Genomic DNA, 25,798 nt, shown 5'->3' with positions numbered 1-25,798 from the left:
CCATTTGGAGATAGTCACGGCAGATGCAGGCAACCCCTTTCTGGGGCCATCCGTGATCACAAAAAGTGAATCCGTTTTACGGAATGATTCCGTAGTCTTCAGGTATACCCTGATTGCCCGAACTACATCCAAGGAATGCAATGCACATTCCCGAGGATGATTGGGCTTCGGACACAAGGAAGGTAGCACAATATCTTCATTCAGATGAAAATCTGAAACCACCTTAGGAAGAAAGGATGGCTTCGGATGAAGAACTACCTTATCCCTATGAACCACTAGATATGGGGAATGGCATGATAATGCAGCCAGTTCTGACACCCTGCGTGCAGAAGTGATAGCCAAGAAGAAGGCCACCTTCTGGGATAATGTAAGCAATGGAATCTCCCTGATATTTTTAAAGGGAGGTTTCTGCAGAACCGACAAAACCAAATTAAGATCCCAGGGCGGTAAGGGCGCGCACACTGGCGGAGCCAAGTGCCGCACTCCCTGGATGAAATTCCGCACCAAGGAATGAGTAGCCAGCGGCTTCTGAAAGAAGATTGCTAACGCTGAAACCTGACCCTTGATGGTGCTCAAGGATAGTTTCTGCTCAACCCCCTTTTGCAGAAAAGCCAAAATTCGGGTCACCAAATAGGTACGTGGGGGAAATCCCAAAGATTCACACCACGCAATATAAGTCTTCCATGTGCGATAATAGACTTTGCTGGAAGTCGCTTTCCTTGCTTTAATTAGAGTAGGAATAACTGAAGCTGACAATCCTCTGTCCTTCAGTACCTGGGTCTCAATGGCCAGGCCGTTAAAACCAGCGACTGTAAAGCACGATGGAAGATCGGTCCTTGAGACCTTAGATTCTCCCTGAGAAGAAGTCTCCCTGGAGCGTCCGCGACTAGCCTGCTTAAGTCGGCGTACCCGGCTTGACGAGGCCAGCCCGGAATTTCCAGGATAACTGGAGCTCCCTCCACCTCTATCCTGCGGAGAAATCTCAGCAGCAACTTGAGAGGGGGGAAGACATATAATAGCTGATACTGCCCCTACGGGGCATTCAGCACGTCTGCTGCGTCCGCTAGAGGATCGCGGGCGCGAGTTACCAACCTCCGCGCCTTCCTGTTGAGCCGATATGCCAACAGATCCACCTCCGGGATGCCCTACTGAAGACACAGCTTGTAAAATCCTTGGTGAAGTCCTCACCATGACATTGTCTGACTGGATCCGAACCAGGCTGCCCTAGAGCTGCTTGGTCCAGGCAATCAGACCAAGTCTGATCACTCTCAGTTCCCACACATTTATCAGAATCTTGATTCCTATCGGAAGTGATGACTTTTCCTGGCTGAGCTTTAGAGACCGGAGTCACCGGACCAGAGACTCCCTGGTCCACTCGCTCAACCGGATCCGATTCCTGGAGGGAACTGGGAATGATCTTTGGAAAAGGTAAAGAAAATATTCTGCTCAAGGAACGTGAACTACTGCTCCTTGTTACATATAAATGTTGGAAGGGAAGAATCGCACCGGTAGAAGTGATCGACACTCGATCTTGTATCCTGATCGTATGATCTCCTGAACCCCTTAGTCCGGGATTCAGGAAAGCCCTGGATCTGAACACCGGTGAAGACATCCCCCCACCCCTGAGCTGGGTGGGGGCGCACCTTCAGGCTGTATTAGCCTTATCTTCAGGTTTGGCTGAGTCGGCCTTTTGTTTACCCGACCAGCGCCTTTTGAAACCTCCTGAAGGGGCTTTGCCCTTCACGCTTGCCCCAGCGGAGCGAACAAACCTTTTATGAGCGGAAAAGAAAGGTCCTCGCCTGTTACGAGGTCCTTTAGCTTTAGCAGTCTGCGGCAAAAAAGTGCTCTTACCCCCAGTGACATCCTTTATGATCTCATCTAGGGTGGCCCCAAACAGGCGATCCCCCTGAAAAGGGAGATTCGCCAAAGCTTTCTTGGAGCCTTGATCCGCCGCCCAACATTTTAACCACAACACACGTCTGAGGACTACTGCTGACATGGATGCATGTGCTAACAAGGGAGTGGCATCCAGGGCTGCGTCACATCCGAACTGTAGTCCTTGTATAATTTGCTCCATCAAATCAGACGCTGCCTTGGGGATACTTCTCCCCTTTAAGTCATGGCGTAACAATTTCGCCCATTCTGTCAATGTTTGTGAAACTAAACCAATGGCAACCACCGGTCTAAAGGTTGACCCTATCAGGGAAAAGACAGTGCGGGATTCCGCTTCCACCTTTCGATCCACCGGATCCTTAAAGGACGGGGCGTCCTCCAACGGGATAACAGTGGCTTTATTTAGTCTGGAAATCGTTGGATCCACCACTGGTGGTACCGTCCATTTTTTAATGAGGGATTCCTCAAACGGATAGCGTCTAGCAATGCGTTTGGAAACCGTAAAGATTCGCTTCGGATGATCCCATTCTTCTTTAATCTTACTACCAAAACATTTGGGTAAGGGAAACACCTTCGCCATCTTGGTACGCTTGCTAGAACCAAAAGGAATTTCCATCTCGGTTATCTCTGCCGGTGTAACCTCAAGTCTTAAGGTTTCCCGGACGGACACAACTAGTGCGTCCACCAATGCTTCTTCTTGTGTTATGGCGGAGGTAGAACCGTCCTCCTCACTATCTGAAGGAACATTACCTGAGATAACAGCCCTTGCAGAGGGACCTGCAGCTGCAATGATCATCTCAGAATCTGAAGTATCAGATGAAATAGGGGTAGGCGGGGGTCGCTTTCTTGACCCCCGTCCCTGATAGGCCATCTCCACCCGGGATACCAAAGACTCCAAAACTGCTGTAAATGCATGCATACTCTGTGAGACACTGGAGGGTCCTGCAGCCACCTCGAGGGGATCAGGTGGGGATACATGTGCGGCAGGGTCCATGATTATGCAAGACACTTGCCGGCAAAAAAATAATTGCAATAAAAAAAAAATAAAACTTTTTTTTTTTTTTTTTTCTTTTAGTCCCCCAGCGCAGTAGCGCCCCTCAGTGTTACCTGCTTTTGGACCCCTACAGAGAGAGAGAGAGAGAGACCCCAATGCTCACCACTTGATGCTCAGAAGTTTCAATACAACCTGTTCCAGCACTGTCTGTTACAGACAGGAAGTCTTTGGCTTTGCTTTTCCGGGTAAAAGGAGGCGGCTCCGCCCCTTTACACGCCTTCCGGCGCCTCCCCATAGCTCCTCGAGGTGTTTGGTCACCTCAAACATGGCCGCCCCCATGCTAGAGACACGAGGCTACACCAAAATGGCGGCCTCGTGCGATCTGCAGGAAAATGGCGGCGGCCTGTGTAGGATAGCGGCGGCTTGCAAGCTAGCAGCGGCCTGCGGGAGTGTGTGCTCGGCCTGTGCAGCCTGCGGGAGGTGTCCTCGGCCTGTGGGAGTGTGCGCTCGGCCTGTGCGGCCTGCGGGAGGCTGTGCTGCCTGTGGAAGTGACCGTCTCTCTGGAGGGATGGCGACCTGCGGATGCAGTAACTCAGGCATAGGCATCGGCCTGTATACACAGTGTGACAGGTAGGATACCTCTATACCTCAATAGTAATGCCTTTTAGTAGTCTGCCACTGACTTCAGTCACCCTTACAGTCATATAGTGACTTTAGATAGTCAGCTCCCAAACCAAGCCTCCTGGTTTCTTATTCACAAAATCACACTCAAATTGGGGGATCTGTGTGTTATAGGATAGAGGGGGGACCCAGAAACTGAGTGTCCGACCATCCCAGAGAGGGGCCCGCGTCCACCAACAAACCCGACAGGGGGAGAGGGGGAACATTCTACTCAACATACCGGAACCAGGCGGGCGCCAACTCCTGACAGAACCCCTCTCCACCGGGGTGGGGGGCTGTCGACCAATACGGACGCCGTGACTCAGTTTGCAACTGGTCATTGGCGTCCAGGCGAAACGTTTAACTCGCAGGGTCAGTCCCCGTCCAGTGGGACTATGTCGCGGCCGACCCAGCGCAGAGCTATGGCCTGCACGCGCTCGTAGGCTGAACTGGGGTGACCACTGGATCTCAACATCCAGCCCGTCGCCCAGTTTTCAGCGTACTTGCTTGAAGATCTCACAGGAACACTGGAGAAGAAAAGCTGCCTAAAAAAAAACTATTTCTAAAAAAATCTTGCCAGGGCCGAAGATCCTAGCAAGGAATCTAGGTCCTTACTCCTAACTAGACAGAAAAAAACTGATTTGCTGTAGCAGAGAGAGAGAGGATATACCCTCTGGGACTGCCCCTAAGGTGTGGCCAGAACGTTTTCTTTCCTGTCTAGTCCTACTCCTGTAGAGGGCAGTATAACCCGAGTTGATATTAATCAAGGAGGACTACCTCTGTCAGTAAGCGACAGAGAAAATAAGGTTCTCTTCCGTTCAAAAAAACGGAACTGAAAAAAAAAACGGATGTCAGCGGATGATCCGCTGACATCCGTATTTACATAGAGATACATTGTGTCCGTTTTTCATCCGCAAACGGATGGGATGAAAAACGGACATACGGAACGGCCGTGTGAAAGGACCCCAAGACTTAAGCTGTGGACGGCAGGTGCAGACTGGCACGGTCACCACTCACACTCCTGCAGTAGATGATGCAAGTCTGAAAAGGAGGGTCGCACACCGCTGGTATCATCCACAAGAACTTTTTTTTGGAGACTGCTTAGACAGATCATGGTTTTGCCATTGTTCTAAGCAGTCTCCAATAAAATTCCTCTCTGCTGCAGATTGCTATAATGGGGGGCAGAGACGAGACTCTCCGTGGCTCCATGGAGAAGGGCAAAATCTGGTGGAAGAATTCTGTCCTCTCTGATGCCAACTACTGAGACAAGGAGAGGGTGGAGAAAAAGGGGGCGCCGCAGCTGCAGGAGAGGTGCGAGGGCCACAGGAAATGGCCTGGAGGGCCTTGTGTTTGACACGTGTCATAGATGATTTACCCTTAAATCATACGTACATAAAGGAACAGTTTGGACATTCTGAAATCTTGTTGCATCATAGATGTTTTACCATGCAAGCACTTTTTATACATAAGGCACAGTTTAGATATTCTGATATCTAGGGGCAGGAACAGATGCACATTTTTTTAGCTGGGCAATCGAGCCACTAAAACAAACAGCTTTTAAATTCTTTGCTTGGGCACATGAGACCAAAGGATCAGTTACATACAGTGAGGTCCATAAATATTGGGACATCGACACAATTCTAACCACAATGGATTTGAAATGAAACAAACAAGATGTGCTTTAACTGCAGACTTTCAGCTTTAATTTGAGGGTATTTACATCCATATCAGGTGAACGGTGTAGGAATTACAACAGTTTGTATATGTGCCTCCCACTTTTTAAGGGACCAAACGTAATGGGACAGATTAACAATCATAAATCAAACTTTCACTTTTTAATACTAGGTTGCAAATCCTTTGCAGTCAATTACAGCCTGAAGTCTGGAACGCATAGACATCACCAGACGTTGGGTTTAATCCCTGGTGATGCTCTGCCAGGCCTCTACTGCAACTGTCTTCAGTTCCTTCTTGTTCTTGGGGCATTTTCCCTTCAGTTTTGTCTTCAGCAAGTGAAATGCATGTTCAAGCGGATTCAGGTCAGATGATTGACTTGGCCATTGCATAACATTCCACTTCTTTCCCTTAAAAAACTCTTTGGTTGCTTTCGCAGTATGCTTCGGGTCATTGTCCATCTGCACTGTGAAGCACTGTCCAATGAGTTCTGAAGCATTTGGATGAATATGAGCAGATAATTTTGCCCGAAACACTTCAGAATTCATCCTGCTGCTTTTGTCAGCAGTCACATCATCAATAAATACAAGAGAACCAGTTCTATTGGCAGCCATACATGCCCACGCCATGACACTACCACCACCATGCTTCACTGATGAGGTGGTATGCTTTGGATCATGAGCAGTTCCTTTCCTTCTCCATACTCTTCTCTTCCCATCACTCTGGTACAAGTTGATCTTGGTCTCATCTGTCCATAGGATGTTGTTCCAGAACTGTGAAGGCTTTTTTAGATGTTGTTTGGCAAACTCTAATCTGACCTTCCTGTTTTTGAGGCTCACCAATGGTTTACATCTTGTGGTGAACCCTCTGTATTCACTCTGGTGAAGTCTTCTCTTGATTGCTGACTTTGACACACATACACCTACCTCCTGGAGAGTGTTCTTGATCTGGCCAACTGTTGTGAAGGGTGTTTTCTTCACCAGGGAAAGAATTATTCCGTCATCCACCACAGTTGTTTTCCGTGTTCTTCCGGGTCTTTTGGTGTTGCTGAGATCACCGATGCATTCTTTCTTTTTAAGGATGTTCCAAACAGTTGATTTGGCCACACCTAATGTTTTTGCTATCTCTCTGATGGGTTTGTTTTGTTTTTTCAGCCTAATGATGGCTTGCTTCACTGATAGTGACAGCTCTTTGGATCTCATATTGAGAGTTGACAGCAACAGATTCCAAATGCAAATAGCACACTTGAAATTAACTCTGGACCTTTTATCTGCTCCTTGTAAATGGGATAATGAGGGAATAACACACACCTGGCCATGGAACAGCTGAGAAGCCAATTGTCCCATTACTTTTGGTCCCTTAAAAAGTGGGAGGCACATACACAAACTGTTGTAATTCCTACACCTTTCACCTGATTTGGATGTAAATACCCTCAAATTAAAGCTGAAAGTCTGCAGTTAAAGCACATCTTGTTTGTTTCATTTTAAATCCATTGTGGTGGTGTATAGAGCCAAAAAGATTAGAATTGTGTCGATGTCCCAATATTTATGGACCTGACTGTAAGCAAATTTAGCAATTTGACCAACCAAGTAATGGCAGGACAGTAGCGAATCAGTTGCATTGCTGATGTGCTGTACCAAATGATAATTTTAAGGATAGAGTAACTTCTGGTCATGTTTTGCTTTCCACCTCCAGTTTTCCCCCTTTTCAGATTGCAGCTTGTGCAGCAGCTTGTGCTGACAGCCCCACTGGCATCTGGTGCAGGAACAGCCCCTGCAGGCTGTCAGTCCAGAGTGAGGGAGGCTGCTCCTCCCCTGCACCAGTCACATGACCAAGCAGAAGCAAGGCATCCCTTACTCTGAACTGTTCTGGTCTGGTGTATTTTATAGAGGATGGGGGGAGCTGTACTGGGAGGGGGGAGAGTTGTACTGATGGGGGGAGGGGGAGTGGAGGCACTGTATTGAAGGGAGAAAAGCTGTGCTGTCCTAGTGGGGGGTCAGTATTGGGGAATAGGGGAATTTTGGCTATTGTCTACTGACCTGTGCATCATGCTCTACTAAACCCTGCATTCTGTGTTACATACTCCTAACCCCCGCACTTTGCGGATAATTGTGCATGTGATAGTAGTGCATTATACATAGTGTAGCCTAATTTATTTTCTTCTTGGTTCCCCAAGGCCAGCGCCCCAGCCCCCCAGGAAAAAATATCTACGTCTTTGACGTTTTCTCGCGTCACTTCCTTGACATTATATCTATAAACTGCAGACAAAGCACACTTGGTAGCAATATCACAGAGGGGATTTGAGGGTAGCTACAAGCTGGTGGCAAGTTGGCAGCAACGGTGCAGGAATGCCTCGCTGGTCCAACCAGCAGTGAAACAATGTGGTAAGAGCAGGTGATTTTTTTGTCTGTTCCCTTAGCAATCTTGTTGTTGACTTCAAAGACAGAATTGCTAGTGTGGATGGTCTGGAACATGTACCAGCTATAAATCTTGTTGCCCTTACACAGGTTACTAAATTATGTACTTGTGCCCTTCTCTAATCATAGTGAAAACATTCCCTCTTGGTGAACCTCAGGAATTGCAGATAAAAACCTGTGGAATAAAGGATATCCTTTTCATCTACATGAGCTTCATAAACCTTACCAGAGGCCAAAAACGGCCTTTCACTGGTGTATGTTTACCTTTATTTATCAACAGCCAGTTCTCATATTCCATCATGTTATATTGATGTGTAGACCCAGTGAGAATGTGATGAAAGTCAGATTCAGCCTAGAATTCGTCACATGTAGAGAGGACCCACATGACAGATGTCAGATGACATGTATGGGAGCTGCTTCCTGCACATGTCAAATATCCTTACATTAAATGTACACAGAGCTACAAGTTCTCTCTGTATTCAGTTTGGTATAAATGTTTTTTCCATGTCAGCAGCTGATTAGCAAGGAAACGGCTGGTATATGCAGCGGAGTGTAAGTTAAATCCGCTCCAGGGCTTATACTGCCTGACTAGGAGCTATCACAGTACAGAAGAGCTGCCAGTCAAACATCCAATGATTGCCTCCATGCAGGCTACATTAAAGGCAATAAATGATCTTTTAAATTATTTTAGCTATACATGTAACAGATATCCACTTGGTGTTAAATATATCTAAAGCGTTATCATTTTTTGTCATTATGGATAAAGTAGGGAAGGGTTAAAAACCAATTTCATAGACTTCTCTTCACCTCCTACCCTGTAGAGACAACAAAGAATAAAATGAAATCTTTTCAGTGACCTAAATCCCCTTTTAGACAGCTGCCACTGAAACAAGTGCCCCATCAGACAAATTTTCCCTGATTCACATTCTGGTGATAACCTAAAATTTTGGATATTCCCTCACTTTAAGTCCTGCACCAGGAAAAATATAAAGACACAGGCAGCAAACAAAAACGGAGGGGGATTCTAACTTTTCCAAACTTCTCTAAAAAAAAAAAAAAAAAAGGTTTTGGATTTAGATGAGCTTATAGGCGTTTTAAAACGGTTTTACTATGTACAATTAGTAATTATATGTGTACATATAATCGGGGAAACCAAATTTGCTCATTACATTAGCTGTTTTCTACTTTAACAGCCTGCCCTTGAGGAGAGGGAGAAGACCAGAGCAGAGAAGAACAGATGAAGATTTTTAATAAACTTTCCAAAACGTCTCCTGTCGTTATTTCCATACACTGCCTTTTTATGTGGTGAATGAGTAGGGGTACAGTGTACCCCATACCCATTCACATAGGGAGGGGGTCCGGGATCTGGGGGGCCCCCTTGTTAAAAGGGGCTTCCAGATTCCGATGAGCCCCCTGCCCGCAGACCCCCACAACCACCGGCCAGGGTTGTGGGGATGAGGCCCTTGTCCTCATCAACATGGGGGCAAGGTGCTTTGGGGTGGGGGGTGCAGAGCTCCCCCTGCCCCAAAGCACCAACACCCCCCACATGTTGAGGGCATGTGGCCTGGTATGGTCCAGGGGTGGGGGGTTGGTTTCCGCTCGCTCGTCCCTTCCCCCTTCCTGCCCTACCGCGCTGAATGCTCAGATAAGGGTCTGGTATGGATTTTGGGGGGGACCCCACGCCGTTTTTTTCGGCGTGGGGCTACCCTCAAATTCCACACCAGACCCGAAGGGCCTGGTTTGGAACCTGGGGGGGACCCCTCGCAGTTTTTTTCCCATTTTTGGCGTGGAGTTCCCCCTCAAGATTCTCACAGCGCAAGTCACGCCGCAAGTCGGATCATCCTGATCCGACTTGCGGTGCGACTTCCATTCAAATCAATAGGCTCCCATAGGGAACCATTGATTTTGAATGGAGGCAGAAAAAACGCTGCTAAAAGCAACATGGCCAAACGTGCAATAACGCAAATGGAAGAAGCTACTGAAAGCACGTTTAACAGCTGCTCTTTCCAGGCGTCAGAACTAGCTTTGCAGCACGTTTTTTCTAATGTCCCGTGTACATGGAGCCTTATACTGACTTACCATGCCTTGTTCTGCAATGTGTTCTGTGTAAAGACAGACATTTTATTAAAGGCACAGCTCTGCTTACTCATACTTCCTTAGTTTCAGATTCTGCAGGACTGTCTCGCATTTAGACCCTACTTCCGCTGTTCAGAGTACAAGGGTTGAGTTTTGCAAAGGCTTTGCCCTATATACTGAGTCCACAGCTAATGTATATGCAAATAGATTTGCATTTGAATGAAAGAGCTGAAAACATGAATTGGACATGAATAGGCTTTACCAGCTCATTTATATGCCAATTCCCCTACAACTACCGTAATTCATATACAGTGCATTGGGAAAGTATTAAGAGCGCTTAACTTTTTCCACGTTTTCCACTTTTTCTTATCTTACAGTCTTATTCCAAAATGGATTAAATCCAATATTTTCCTAAAAATTCTACAAACAATACCCCAGAATGGCAATGCAAGTTTGTTTTAAATATCTTTGCAAATTTATTAAAATTAAAAAAAAAAAAAAAAACAATCCCATGTGTAGTATTCACAGCCTTTTCCATGACACTCAAAATTAAGCTCAGGTGCATCCCGTTTCCACTGATCATCCTGAGGCCCCTTTCACACAGGCGGACCGTTCAGATCCACCTGTCAGTTTTTTTGGCTAATCTGAACGGTCCCTCCATGCATCTCTATGGGGCATCGGATGTCAGCGGAGACATGTCCACTGACATCCGATCCGATCCGTCAAATCTGGACGGATGGAAAATAGGTTTTACATCCATCCAGATTTGACGGATCAGATCGGATCGGATGTCAGCGGACATGTCTCCGCTGACATCTGATGCCCCATAGAGATGCATGGGGTGACCGTTCTGATCCGCCAAAAAAACTGACAGGCGGGTCTGAACGTTCTGCCTGTGTGAAAGGGGCCTCAGGATGATCAGTGGAAATCTGATGCACCTGAGCTTAATTTTCAGTGTCATGGAAAAGGCTGCGGATCGGATCAGATGGGATCGGATGAGAACGGACAGACGGTTCGTTCCCACCCAATTCCCCCATAGAGATGCATGGGGACCTGACAGCTCTGTCTCCGCACACAGCACGGAGACACAGCTGTCTTCCTCCTGCTCAGCGGGGGATCGGCATATCGATCCCCGGCTGAGAAAAACAGAGTCCGTCTGACGGACTCCATGTGTAAAAGGGCCCTTGATGTTTCTACAACTTGATTGGAGTCCTCCTGTAGTAAATTCAGTTGTTTGGACATGATTTGGAAAGGCACACACCTGTCTATATAAGGTCTCACAGTTAACAGTGCATGTCAGAGCACAAACCAAGCCATGAAGTCCAAGGAATTGTCTGTAGACCACCGAGACAGAATTGTATCGAGGCACAGATCTGGGGAAGGGTACAGAAAAATTTCTGCAGCATTGAGCACAGTGGACTCCATCATCTATAAATTGATGAAGTTTGGAACCAACAGGACTCTTCCTAGAGCAGGCCGCCTGGCCAAACGGAGAAAGCGGAGGAGAAGGGCCTTAGTCAAAGAGGTGACCAAGAACTCAATGGTCACTCTGACAGAGCTCCAGCGTTTCGCTGTGGAGAGAGGAGAACCTTCCAGAGGAACAACCTGCAACACTACACATATCAGGCCTGTATGGTATAGCGGCCAGACAGAAGCCACTTCTCAGTAAAAGGCACATGACAGTCCACCTGGAGTTTGCCAGAAAGCACCTCAAACTATGAGAAACAAAATTCTCTGGTCTGATGAAAAAAAGATTTAACTCTTTGGCCTGAACGGCAAGTGTCATGTCTGTAGGAAACCAGGCACTGCTCATCACTTGGCCCATACCATCCCTACAGTGAAGAATGGTGGTGGCAGCAGCATCACGCTGTGGGGATTTTTAATTTTTTTTTTTTAACAGCAGGAATTGAGAGACTAGTCAGGATCGAGGGAAAGATGAATGCAGCAATGTACAGAGACATTATTGATGAAAACCTGCTCCAGAGTGCTCTGGACCTCAGACTGGGCCGAAAGTTCATCTTCCAACAGGACAACAACCCTAAGCACACAGCCAAATAACAAAGGAGTAGCTATGGAACAACTCTGTGAATGTCCTTGAGTGGCCCAGCCAGAGCCCAGACTTGAACCCAATTGAACATCTCTGGAGAGATCTGAAAATGGCTGTGCACCGACGCTTCCTATCCAACCTGATGGAGCTTAAGTGGTCCTGCAAAGAGAAACTGCCAAAAATAGGTGTGCCAAGCTTGAAGCATCATACTCAAAGAGACTTGAGGCTGTAATTGGTGCCAAAGGTGCTTCAACAAAGTATTGAGCAAAGGCTGTGAATACTTATGTACATGGGATTTTATTTTATTTTTATTTGTAATAAATTTGCAAAGATTTCAAACAAACTTCTTTCATGTTGTCATTATGGGGTATTGTTTGTAGAATTTTGAGGGAAATAATTTAATCCATTTTGGAATAAGGCTGTATAACGAAATGTGGAAAAAGTGAAGTGCTGTGAAAACTTTCTGGATGCACTGTAGCAAGCTAAGGGAAGCTCCTCCTCGACTCCAGTGCTGAGTGAGCTTAAGGGGAGGAAGGGGTCTGTACAGGAGGGAGGAGGCTCTGTACTAATGGGGAGGGAGGGTGTGTGTATTGAAGGGGGGGGGGGGGGGTGGTTTTGTACTGGTGTTGAGGGAGAAGATCTGTACTGGAGGGGAGGGCTCTGTACCGGGGTCTGTACCAAGGAGCGGCTGGGAGGTAGATATGTGTTGTAGGGGTGGTCTGCACTAAAACAGTTTGGAATAAGGGGGGCATCTGTCTTGTGGGGTACTGAATAGGGGTTGGGAGAGTTGACTGTGCTGATGAGGTTTTAGGGGTGTGGATGAAATCTACACTGGTTAAGGATTTGAAGCAGTGAAGGAAAATCTGTACTAGGGAGATAAGAAATTGGAGGAGGGAGGAATTTGAACTGGCCTGTTTCCTTGCACTCTGTGCACTACACAAACCTGAGCCTTGCGCAATAGACACCATGTTGTGCATTTGCTTGCGTTTATCACTGTATTCTCTGCAAGAGCTGTTGGGTTGTTGCACTATAAGGCTCCATGCACACAGGGCGTCATGAAAACGAGCTCCAAAGCTGTTTCTTGACGCCGGCAAAAAGCAGCTGTAAAAACGTGCTTTCAGTAGCTTTTTCCATTTGCGTTATTGCACGTTTGGCCACGTAGCTTTTAGCAGCGTTTTTTCTGCCTCCATTCAAAATCAATGGTTCCCTATGGGAGCCTATTGATTTGAATGGAAGTCGCACCGCAAGTCGGATCAGGATGATCCGACTTGCGGCGCTACTTGCGCTGTGAGAATCTTGAGGGGGAACTCCACGCCAAAATGGGGAAAAAAATGGCGTGGGGTTCCCCCCCAGCTTCCAAACCAGGCCCTTCGGGTCTAGTATGGAATTTGAGGGTAGCCCCTCAAAAAACGGCATGGGGTCCCCCCCAAAATCCATACCAGACCCTTATCCGAGCATGTAGCCCGGCAGGCCAGGAAAGGGGAGGGGACGAGCGAGCGGCCCCACCCCCCCTGGACCATACCAGGCCACACGCCCTCAACATGGGGGGGTGTGGGTGCTTTGGGGCAGGGGGGGCTCTGCACCCCCCACCTCAAAGCACCTTGCCCCCATGTTGATGAGGACAAGGGCCTCATCCTCACAACCCTGGCCTGTGATTGTGGGGGTCTGCGGGCAGGGGGCTCATCGGAATCTGGAAGCCCCATTTAACAAGGGGGCCCCCCAGATCCTGGACCCCCTCCCTATGTGAATGGGTATGGGGTACACTGTACCCCTACCCATTCACCCCATAAAAGGCAGTGTGTGTAAATAACGACAGGAGACGTTTTGAAAAGTTTATTAAAAATCTTCATCCGGTCTTCTCCTCTCTTCTGGTCTTCTCCTCTCTGCTCTTCTGCCCTCCGCTCTTCTGCTCTTTTGCCTCCTCTGGTCTTCTTCTTCCTCCGGTCCTCCTCCGACTCTGTCCTGGTGATTATGCCGGTCTCCGGTCTCTGCAGCTTGTTTTATAGTCATTAGGGGCCGGGCCTCCCAGTGACATCACTGGGAGGCCCCACCCCTAATGACTATATAACAAGCTGCAGAGACCGGAGACCGGCATAATCACCGGAGACATCGTCGGAGGAGGACCAGAGGAAGAAGAAGACCAGAGGAAGAAGAAGACCAGAGGAGGCAAAAGAGCAGAAGAGCAAAAGAGCGGAGGGCAGAAGAGCGGAGAGGAGAAGAGCGGAGAGGAGAAGAGCGGAGAGGAGAAGAGCGGAGAGGAGAAGAGCGGAGAAGAGAAGACCAGAAGAGAGGAGAAGACCAGAAGAGAGGAGAAGACCAGAAGAGAGGAGAAGACCAGAAGAGAGGAGAAGACCAGAAGAGAGGAGAAGACCAGAAGAGAGAAGACCGGATGAAGATTTTTGATAAACTTTTCAAAACGTCTCCTGTCGTTATTTACACACACTGCCTTTAATGGGGTGAATGGGTAGGGGTACCCATTCACATAGGGAGGGGGTCCGGGATCTGGGGGGCCCCCTTGTTAAATGGGGCTTCCAGATTCCGAAGAGCCCCCTGCCCACAGACCCCCACAACCACCGGCCAGGGTTGTGGGGATGAGGCCTTTGTCCTCATCAACATGGGGGCAAGGTGCTTTGAGGTGGGGGGCGCAGAGCCCCCCCTGCCCCAAAGCACACACACCCCCCCCATGTTGAGGGCGTGTGGCCTGGTATGGTCCAGGGGGGGTGGGGCTGCTCGCTCGTCCCCTCCCCTTTCCTTGCCTGCCGGGCTGCATGCTCGGATAAGGGTCTGGTATGGATTTTGGGGGGACCCCACGCCGTTTTTTTCGGCGTGGGGCTACCCTCAAATTCCATACTAGACCCGAAGTGTGTGCATGAGGCCTAAATAGACTGAACTAAAGGTTGTAGCTAGCTGGACAAATACATAAATAATTGTATTATTGAACAATACTTTTTTGGATGTGTTTCTGTCCTTACGATAATCTTCCAGTGCCAGATGGGATGCTCATTAAAGCTGCTGCAAGAATATCTGTAAACTACATCCATATGGTCACACCCACTTTTCACTGTAGTATGCTACCCATGCCACATTTTTCCCCTTTAAAAATGGTCCCTCTTGTCAAGTTTAAAAGTCAGGAGATATGCATGCTGGTGTAAGAGTCTCCAGCAAGATGAACAGAGAGCAGCACAGTAGTGACATCATAAAATATCACCCCAAATTTTCTTAGGATTACAAGTCAGAGGCAATAGTACCCGTTATCTCAGACTTTAGATATACAGCTATAGGGCTGTAGGCATAGGAGTACCTAGGCATCTTAACATGAAGAGCACTTCTATTTTTCAGGAGGAATTCCATACAAAGGCTTTGTTCACACAAGAGTGTACAATACCGTATGCTCGTGCATAGGTATTCCCTGCATTCCTGTACAGGCAGTTCCTCTGATGTCTATTGGGACGCAGCCGATGTGTCCCGATATGACATCAAGGTGCGTGCGGGCCTCCAAATGCAACTGCACCCACACAGATGTCATATTGGGACACAGGGGCTGTGTGTGCAGTCTCTGTGTCCCAATAGACATCATGGGACTGCCTGCACGGGAGTGCATGGAACGCCTGTGCATCCCCGTGCAGTGAACAAGGCCAAGAGGGTGCATTTTTAAGGATACTGCTTAAGCACAATTAACATTTCTAAATTTCCCTTATAACACAGAAAATCTTCATTTTATGAGTTCAGTTAAACTTTAAAAAGATCCCGACATCAGAAAATTTGTTTAACCTCCCTGGCGGTATGATTATGTCAGGAATTCTGTTTTAAAAGTAGTACAATTTTTTTCATGGAAATTTGGCGTTATGTATTATAGGCCTACAATTCTTAGTAATTACTGACTTAAACCTGACCAAAACAAGACTCTAGTAGACATCACAGATGTGATAAATTTGAAACACAAACGCATGAATTATAATCTAATCAATAATATAATTTTATTATATAATATAGAATATAATATATATATATATATATATATATATATATATATATATATATTATATAATAAAATTATATTATTGATTAGATTATAATTCATGCGTTATATTATATATATATATATATATATATATATATATATGTGTATATATATATATATATATATATATATATATATATATATAATATAAATGTTATGTGTGTGTTTTGTGCAACGTTCAACGTTTGAATTTCCCTCCCTAGTTCCGCTCCCATGCAGCATTGCTGCTGCAGGGACCGGAACTAGGAAGTCATCACACCGACGGAGGACGGACGAGCGGCGGGGATCTCAGACGGCTGGCGATCACAGCAATGGGAGATCATCGCTGGATCACCAGGAGAAGGTAAGACACCGCTGCGCGCTCTGCCCATCCATCCCGAGCGTGACTCGGGGATACCGATAACAGCATGGAAAATGCACCCCGAGTTACGCTCGGGGATACCGCTAGGCAGGTTAAACAACAATCTTCACTTAAAGGGAAACGCCAGTCAAATTTTTCCTATTAATAGTATGTTAAATATCTTTATCATTGATATTATTAATTTTCTGGCTAGCTGCTTGTGTAGCTTAGAAAGTCTTATCTAAGCTAGACAAGGTCACATGACAGGCGCAATATATGAAAGAAATAAGGTACAAAGGAAGGAACATTTTTTGAAAGTTTAGAAGGATACAGATCGATTTCTATTGCTCATTACATGTGAGTAATGAGTTTTAGGCTCCGTTTCCACTAGTGCGACTTGTCATGTGACTTTGGACACAAACTTTGTGTGTCCAAAGTCGCAGGACAAGTCGCACTAGTGGAAATGGAGCTTTAGTCAACGTTTCCACTATTGAGATTTTAAGTGTGAATTTGATCCAACTTTACACTCTCTGAAATAAAGTTGTATCATTTTGTATTTTTAAAGTCGCACAAATGGGAACAAGTGCCAATGATTAGTCTCACTAGTGGAAACACAGACTTTGTGTGGTTGCCTGTACTATGATCATTGTAGACTGTACCCTGAGAGCCCAGAGCACTTCCAGCTCCACTGACAGTCCCCCGGCCCTCCCCCTGTGTCCAGCTCTCTTATCCTATGGTAGTCTTCATTTGTAAGCTAATGTAAAAGGTGGAATGCTGATATTTACAGCTGGCACATTTTGCCAGGTCAGGTTGCCTTTTAGCTGTTCTTATATATATATATATATATATATATATATATATATATATATATATATATATATATAGCAAGGTGCAAACCCCCCTCCTGTGTGATCTGATATTTGAAGACAACTTTGCATTTTTGTGCTAGATGTAAAAGTAATTTGTCTGCACTAATCATACATTGAATATCCTTATTAACATTATAATACACAATATTCATAAATGCTTGTGTTTTAGTCTTGTCTACATTGTTAGTTCAGTGGAAGTATATTAGTACTCTGTAGTAACACAATGATGATAATAATGTGTAATTATATTGCCTGTATCCTGATCGCTGTAATCATCTGGCTGACATGTGTCACCCTGGCAGATGACGTTTTCATCATGTGACGTATGAAGACCAGATCACTAATGGAGAAGATTTACACTCTAGTAAAGCAGTTTGAAGAGAAGACACAGAAGAAATTAGAGAGAAATGGGACAGGGTGGCTTTTCCCTAGACAAGCTGGGTGGCGAAGGGAGGAGGGGAGGGGGGCAATCATCATCCCCCAGGAATGATACTATACAAGTACACTTGTATAGTGCTTATACTAGGCAATCAGCCTCTTACGATCTTAAGTGCTCCCTTTGGGTATATCAGACTGTACTCATTATTAATTTATTTATCGAATGTGAGCTGGAAAATGCTGCCTTCGGGGCAAAGAGATAGACATACAAGAACCATCTTTGCTAAGAGAATCCCTTGTACCTGCTTATTCTGACCCAAATTGCACAAATGGTTTAAAGCTTTAAATATTAAATCAGCAGGACATTGTTCAACTTTTCTACTGTTCTCACATTACTGTAATTTTCTACCGCTGTTTCATCTTTAAATAAGACAATTATTCTTGTCATTGTCACCAAAGCTGGCAGCACTTACAATAGCAAATAGCCTATCCTCTAATCTGTCAGGCCATTTCATTTGGCCCTCACACCTCTACTGCAGCTGCAGCACCCCCCCTTGTCCCTGCCTCCACCCTGTCTCAACCGTTCGGCAGCAGAGGGGAGGACAGAACTTTTCCTATAGATCCTGTGCTTCTCTGTACAGCCACAGCACCCCCTTGTCTCCGCCTTCCCTGGTCTCAACATTCAGCGGACTCCAGCAGCCGACTACTGCACTCCTCTGGTCCTCCTCTAGACCCTGCACCTTCTGCCTCCCATCTCTGCCCCCAGATTCTTCCCAGCAGCCCAAGGTAAAGGGGGAGCACTGTGATGTAAAGGGGGGAACATTCTTCTGATGGGGGGGGCTCTTGACATCTTGTCTTACAGATGCAACCGGCCCTTTGAGAGCAACCCTAATGCTGATGCGGCCCACAATGAAATTGAGTTTAAAACCCCTGCTCTAAACCAAGCACCCAAAATAATTTGGTGTCTGTAATGGTCTTGCTATAAAATGAACCTGTGCTTGGACCATTAAGGGGAAATCAACAGCAGCAAAAATCCCCCTTTCATTCACTCCCCCGCAACCCTGTTCAGCTGCTGGGAGTGAGGAAAAGAAGCTCTGGGTCACCCCAGTTGGAGTTTAGACAAGGATGAGGAAATCCCAGTCTTCCACTGACAGTGCTGGGCCAATCACTGAGCACAAACACCATCACATTAAAATGGAGTTCCACCCACATTTGGCACCTTTTGGGGGGAGCGGATACCTTTCAAAAACAGGCACCTGCTCCCACTTCTGGGTAAGAGCACCGCGGCGACCTATGTCATTTGTGGCCCCTACTCCCTTCCTCCGCTGCCTTCTGGGAGACACACAAAGGTCCCAGAAGACAGTGGGACCATTGAGAAAGTGCAGCGTAACTCGTGCATGCACAGTAGGAAACAGGCTGTGAAGCTGCAAGGCTTCACTTCCCGTTTCCCTTAGTAAGGATGCCGGCGCATGCACCCAGAGGCGATGGATGGATATTTAAAATTACCTTATATTAAAAGTACTATAAAAACTGTAGCTGCTGACTTTTAATTTTTTTCCCCCCAGGCTGGAACTCCGCTTTAGGTGAATCACAATCTTCTCCGTACCTAGAAGTACCAGGTAGCTTTCTTGATCCTGGCAGCTAAAGAGATTGGCAGGGGTACAAAAGAAAGGTGTTGAAAAGAGGGAAAGTATGTGCTGCTGTGCAGGGAGTCAATAAGTGAACCTGTTGCTTGGCTTTACTTTGGCAAAGCACATTGTGCTTTATAGGAAACCATTAAAGCAAAATTATTGAAGCCATATGATCTGCATGGCAGCCAGGCAAGCAGCAGTTTAAGAAGAAGTGAGCAAAGGCAGTCTGTGTATGTTTCTCAGTTCAGCTTTCATTTAATGGTGGAGAGAAATTTGTACACATAATCAGGCAGGTCTAGGATGTGTGTCCCCATGCTGATGAAACTTACAGCCTCCTTGACTCCTATACACAAATTTTCTCTATAGTGACACAGTTCATCATGTCTCCTTGTCACATACATTTTGATTTCACTCTCAGTGAAGAAGACAATGTGACGTTTGGCCTTTAAGTGAGAGCCGGGAACAGATGCCGGGCCTACGCACCGAGAAGATATGTGGGGGTGGAATTGTGTTTGGAAGGAATGGAGTTTTATCTATAAGAGCATTTCTGAATCCTCTGTCCTTATATTCCCTGTGGGATATGAGGATATTAGAGAGCCTATAATATGGCCTGAGTAGGGTTCCTTGGAATATAAACTGTTTATCCTGTCACATAGGGATACAATATACTGGTACATCAACCTCTGCAGGGAATTTACCTGCGGGAATAGCAGGGAGGGAACAAAGAGGCTCATTGTAGAGCTGTCTCAGGAAAGAAAGACCAATTATGATTAATAGTAAAGGGATAAGCACATTGTGTACCAACAGGTGCAGTTGTGTTCTGAGCCAGAGGTTACTGGACAACTCTGCTCTAGAAGGAAGTGACATTTCCATGTCTATACACTATGTACAGTCCTGCACCTGTACCATGCTGTAATGGAAGGTACTGTCGTGGGATAAAACTCCCACTTATAGAAACATAAAAAGAACAATAGAAAACAAAGAGCATGCGTTCAATAAGGAATCTTCACTGCATCTACCACTGTCAGCATGCACTTGATGTCTGCTTGATCTTTTTTACAACATCCAGGCCTCTGAATTTGAACAACAATTCAAAATAACAAAGCTCTGTAGTGGTTTATAAAAATTTTAACCACTTGCTGACTGTATAACTTGCATAAACAGCGGCAAGGCGGCTCTGCTGCGCAGGATCACGTACCTAGTACGTGATCCTGCACTTCCGGGTCTGGGGCGCACATGCACACCGCCAGCAACCTGCTCCCAACTGTGATTATACGCATGATCGATGTTCGCCGGCACCCGCTGTTTATTAGGTAGAGAGCCAGAATGAGGAAACGGGGAAAGTACAATTACAATACAGTTCAGTAGAGAAGGAAAAGGAGGGCCCTGCTCATGAAGCTTACAATCTATCTAATCTATTTAGATCTTACCTTGCTCCACCTCCTCCCAGCACTAATGCTATGGCGTTTCCTGTGAGCACTCTGGCAAGACGAGAAAAATCACAATGGCGGTCCGGGGGTTTCTGAGATACTCTCTCGTACATTTCGATCTGTGCAGAGGCAAGAATATGAACATAGAGCTACTTAACAATTCAGAGCAGATAATTAGATGACTTTACACCAATAACTGGATTCACATTACATAGTCTGACAGTAAACACACTGATTTTAACACTGATCGAATACGGGCTACAGCTCAGTGGAGATCATTCATTTGGGCTATACTAGGGCATGATATCAAGGGTGTTTTTATCACTTGCTTGTTTATTCCTTGTGACCAGGCCAATAATTCCCTCTTGGGAGTTAAAAGTGTTTCCACTGCATTGGTCTTTTCAACAGTTCCCAGGGAGACATCCTCCTGTCTACAGTCAAACCTACAGTAGCAGTCTCTGGCTTCAACTATTATTTAATTCCTGTCCCAAGCATTCTGCATGCAAACTAAACGGAGGTCAGAGCTCTTAATCTGGATATTCTTTCCAGGACAGTGAAATTACTAAAGCCAGGGGATCAGCAGAATAGTGAGGCTATCAGCATTTTCAGCAGAGTTCCCTGAATGGACAAAGTACAGGTTTGCCTTAACCAGTTCTGGACCTGAAGGATTTGGCCGTTTAATGACAAGGTCATTTTTTGTGATTCGGCACTGCGTTACTTTAACGGACAATTGCGCAGTCAAGCAAAGTTGTTTAAAAAAAAAAAAATGAGAAGGCGCATGCGCGGCAGCTCCCAAGATGGCCGCTTAGGACCGGAGCTCCGCGCCATCCCGGCACTATCTCCCGCCCAGCGCGGTAACGCAGCACATTAGCAGACCCGGATCGGGGTCCGCACCTCCACCGGACCCGCGGGAATCAATGTATGCGGGCTAATCGGGTCAGAAGAGACCTAGCGAGGCAATTTACCTCAGGGTTTCCGGAGGCAGTGCTATCCAAGATGGCGGATCCATCCCAGCAGCGTGAGGAGATGGAGGAGGGGGACGCCGCTCAGCTACATCCAGATTCTCTGGCTAAAGGAAACTGCCTGGCTACCCCACAGGGACCTGTGAGTAACCCCCTGCTCCTGACTCCCTCCCCAGCCTCCACAGAGTCCCTCCTGAGCAGGGTGATGGGGGATTTCTCCCCTGCCTGCTATACACCCATACCCACTATCAGACCCCCTGCCACGGAGGGATCCGGAGGGCTCTCCCATTCAGATTATGAGGATCTTCTTCATAAAATGTCCATCATGATGGAGAGGGGTATGTCACAAATTGCTGACAGAGTCACCTCAAACCTAAAAGTGGATTTTCAGAACCTGGGTGACAGGATGGAAGCTATTGAGAACAAAATAGACAGGACAGTGACAAAAACTAACCAGCACACTACCCTCATACAATCACTTCAGGATCAGCTGGACTCGGCCCTCCTTAAGGTGGAAGATCTTGAAAACAGGTCTCGCAGGTACAATTTTAGACTGCGGGGTCTGCCAGAATCAATTGCGGATGTCCAGACCGCTGTGCAGGGGCTCATTAAGGATCTTATCCCTGATATACCAGCGCACAAACTTGAACTTGACAGAGCTCACAGAGCACTGGGTCCCCCAAGGCGGGACGGTAATCCGCGGGACATAGTGGTCAAACCCCACTTCTATATGATAAAGGAAGAAATTGTCAGCAGAGCCAGGAAGGTTCAAAATCTTACTTGTCAAGGCCACGCAGTTCAGATTTTCACTGATCTAGCCCCATCTACAATACAACGACGGAGATCCTTAAAACCACTCTTGTCCATTCTGTCCCAGAAAGAGCTTAAGTATTGGTGGGCTTTCCCCTTCGCACTCAAGTTCACCTACAGGAATAAGACGTATACCTTTTCCAGCTTCACGGAAGGAGAAAGATTACTGCATCATCTGCAACTAATGCCTCAGCCCCCGGATCACCAAGCCTCTTCAACTGGCCCAGGATCATCCAAGCGCCCCAACCCATCCAGCCCCATTGCCCCGCTCTGGAACGGATCCAAATTTAAGCGCTCTAAAGATGGCAAGCCCCCCTGATCGTAGCCACGGATGCTCCTAGCAAGATTTCCTTCACTGTGGAGTTCCACCTTATGAACCTGTCTCCTTGATTAAGAACCTTTCGGTTCTTTGTTTTTGATTTTTGCCTGCTATTTTTGATCCAATCTCTCGGGCAGGCTCCCCTTCAATTGGAGGGGTCCTGCTCGGGGAGTTTCGCAGTCCGGACACTGGCCTGCCATTTGTTTATGAACTTTGCAGACGACTCTGTCACTGCCTTTGGGGGCTCTTCCAGCTGGATAGCTGGGTAGCAGCGGAGCACCTGGGGGTAGTGCAATTTTTTTTTTTTCTTTCTTCTCCTGCAGCCGTTCTACTTGCATGCTTACCTGCATTTATTTGTTCTTTATTTACAGCATTTGTTTACTTAGGGCGGGAGCCCTGCCGGAGTGGTCGGATGACGCCTCCACTAGTCACGGGAGAGGATCTCGGTTCTCTCAAGTGACTCTCTCCAGCCCCCCTTCATGGGAGGTTGGAACTCTGTACTTGACCTTGTCGGGTTGATGTGGACCTCAACCCGACATTGGATGTCCTATTTGGACGTTGGTCCACGACTTCACCCTTACCCGCTTCTCTCCCTTTTTCTCCTGTCTCTCTCTCTCATCTACTTTCTTCTTTTCTTGCAGCTGGTCCCTGGGAGAATGATGCTTACGATCTCTACACCTAACCGGATTTCCAGATTTTGTCGAATGAACACTCCAGGTATCTTGTCTCGGAACGGGGTGAGTGATGTGATTTTTCAGATGCACCTACACTACCTGCTCCATGTCTCTTTCTAAAACTACAGCCCCATGCCTCAAAATAGCTACCCACAATACTCAGGGTCTCAACTCTCCCATAAAGCGAAGGAAGGCTTTTCAGGATTACCACCGCAGAGGGGTAGAGGTCTTATTGCTCCAGGAGACTCACTTCCCCCACTCATACTGTCCCTCGTTTTTGCACGCTAAGTACCCCACTTTCTTTTTAGCCAATGCAGAGGACAAAACGCGGGGTGTGGCGATCCTTTTTGCTAAATCTTGTAACTTCACCCTCCAATCTGAGCTACGGGATCCCGGGGGGCGCTTTCTGCTAGTCAAGGGTACCATTGCAGAACAATTGTACACATTTGTCTCGTACTATGCACCAAATCAGAATCAGTCCCACTTCTTCCAGCACATGTTTAGTCGGGTTTCGCAGCATCTGGAGGGCCGCGTCATTTTTGGAGGGGACTCTAACACAGCTTTTGACTATGGCTTGGACAAATCTAAACCACTGGGCTCTCGAGAGGTTAAACCTCCCAAACATAGCTCGCAGATAGCCAAATTGATTAACCAACTGGGACTGGTGGATGGCTGGAGGGAACTGCACCCGACATCGAAAGATTACACACACTTTTCTCATCCTCACCAGACTTTTGCACGCATTGACCATATTTTAGTCTCTCGGGCCGTGCTCCCCTCACTGTTATTGGCCTCTATTAAAGACGTGGTATGGTCGGACCACTCGATGGTGGAAATTAAGGTAGCCAGGACCTGCACCCCTAAGGGCCCCTTCCAATGGAGACTTAATGAATCCATTCTTAGTGAACCCTGTAGAGTGTCGGAACTCGAGCGTGCTATTTCGGAATACTTCTCTTTGAATGACCTAGATGGGATTTCTCCTGAAGTCCTCTGGGCGGCTCATAAATCGACCATTAGGGGGAAACTGATACAAATATCATCCAATCTCAAACGGGAACGGAATGCACAAATACGCCGCCTGGAAAATGAATTTGTAGCCTTAAGTACCGAACATAAGCGTAAACCTACCAAGGCGTCCTTGAAGGCACTTGATGCAGCAAGGGCAGACCTTAATTTGGCTTTGACCAGCTCGGCGGAGAAACACCTCCGATGGCAGGGAGCCAAATTTTATCACCAGAGGGACAAAATAGGGTCCATGCTGGCCCTGAAGCTTAGGCCCAGAATGGGATTGCATGCAATGCCCAAAATGTCTGTAGGGGGGGGAGGCAGGACCCAGAACCCACAACGCATACTGCAGGAATTTGCAACCTACTTTCGAAACCTTTATCAAGATGCACACTCGGATAAGACACAAGCGTTACAATCCTTCCTAGACAGCCTGCCTACCCCTAGTATCTCCGAGAAACATACGGAGGTCATGGATGCACGCTTCACTGAAGCGGAGGTCAGAGGCGTGATTAAAGATCTTAAATTAGGTTCGGCACCGGGACCTGATGGGTTCCCTAACCTTTACTACAAGACATTCTCTGACTTGCTCTCCCCCTACTTAACTAGATACTTTAACACCCTTAAAACCGGTAGCCCGGTCGACAAACAAAACAATCAGGCTTTCATCTCAGTGATCCCTAAACCTGATAAGGACCCTGGAGAAGTCAGCAATTATAGACCCATCTCGCTCATAAATAATGATTTAAAGATACTCACTAAACTACTGGCGAATAGGTTGGCGTCCTTCATTAATCTTTACATTCATAAAGATCAGGTAGGGTTTATCCCTGGCAGACAGGGTCCCGACCAAGTGAGGCGAGCGATCGACATCATCTCTATACTACAGTCAGGCTGGTCGGGGGGTGTCCCGCAGGAAGGTCTGCTCCTTTCCATAGATCTTCAAAAGGCATTTGACTCAGTTGAATGGCCATATTTGTTCTCGATATTAGAAAGATGGGGATTTGGAGCACACTTCATGGGCATTATCAGGGCTCTTTACTCATCCCCCACGGCAAGAATAAGATATCAGGGATATTACTCTGACTCGTTCCCAATCTCTAAGGGGACGAGGCAGGGATGCCCCTTGTCACCTATTATATTCGCAATCGCTATTGAAACTCTCGCCATTGCACTTCGGTCTAATCCAGACATTAAGGGGGTCTCCTGTGGCACTCAGGAACATAAATGTGCATTATTTGCAGACGACCTTCTTTTATTCGTCACTTCTCCTTCAGTCTCCCTCCCTAATGTATGCAAAACATTGGCTAACTTTGCAGATATTTCGGGCCTTCGGGTTAACCTATCAAAATCCTCCATCCTAAATATCTCCGTAAAAAGAGAGGAGGCTCAACGCTTGCAATCCTCCTTCGAGTTTCTTTGGCAAGACTCCCGTATCAGATACCTTGGGGTTAGCCTTACGGCCAAGTTCGAGGATTTACATAAAGCAAATTACCCAGCTATTTACCAGTCCTTGAAGGGTGAACTACAGAGTTGGTCTCTTTATCGATTATCATGGCTAGGCAGAATTAATGCTGTCAAGATGAATCTGCTTCCTAGGC

General features: G+C 46.7%; 1 protein-coding gene across 1 annotated transcript in view; it reads right to left on the bottom strand.

Annotated features, from left to right (window-relative positions):
- The window catches only part of PNPLA7 (patatin like domain 7, lysophospholipase), a 733,226-nt gene that overhangs the window by 98,189 nt on the left and 609,239 nt on the right, over nt 1-25,798 (bottom strand). The window contains exon 26 of the mRNA XM_082263919.1: nt 20,428-20,546. Coding sequence (XP_082120045.1) covers nt 20,428-20,546 — 119 coding nt within the window. The remainder of the gene's footprint in view (nt 1-20,427; nt 20,547-25,798) is intronic.

The sequence above is a fragment of the Pelophylax lessonae genome, assembly GCF_965119305.1.
Source record: "Pelophylax lessonae genome assembly, chromosome: 7".
NCBI classification, from domain to species: Eukaryota; Metazoa; Chordata; class Amphibia; order Anura; family Ranidae; genus Pelophylax; species Pelophylax lessonae.
Note: the sequence above shows the minus strand (reverse complement) of the source record. Positions and strands in the feature narration are given on the sequence as shown.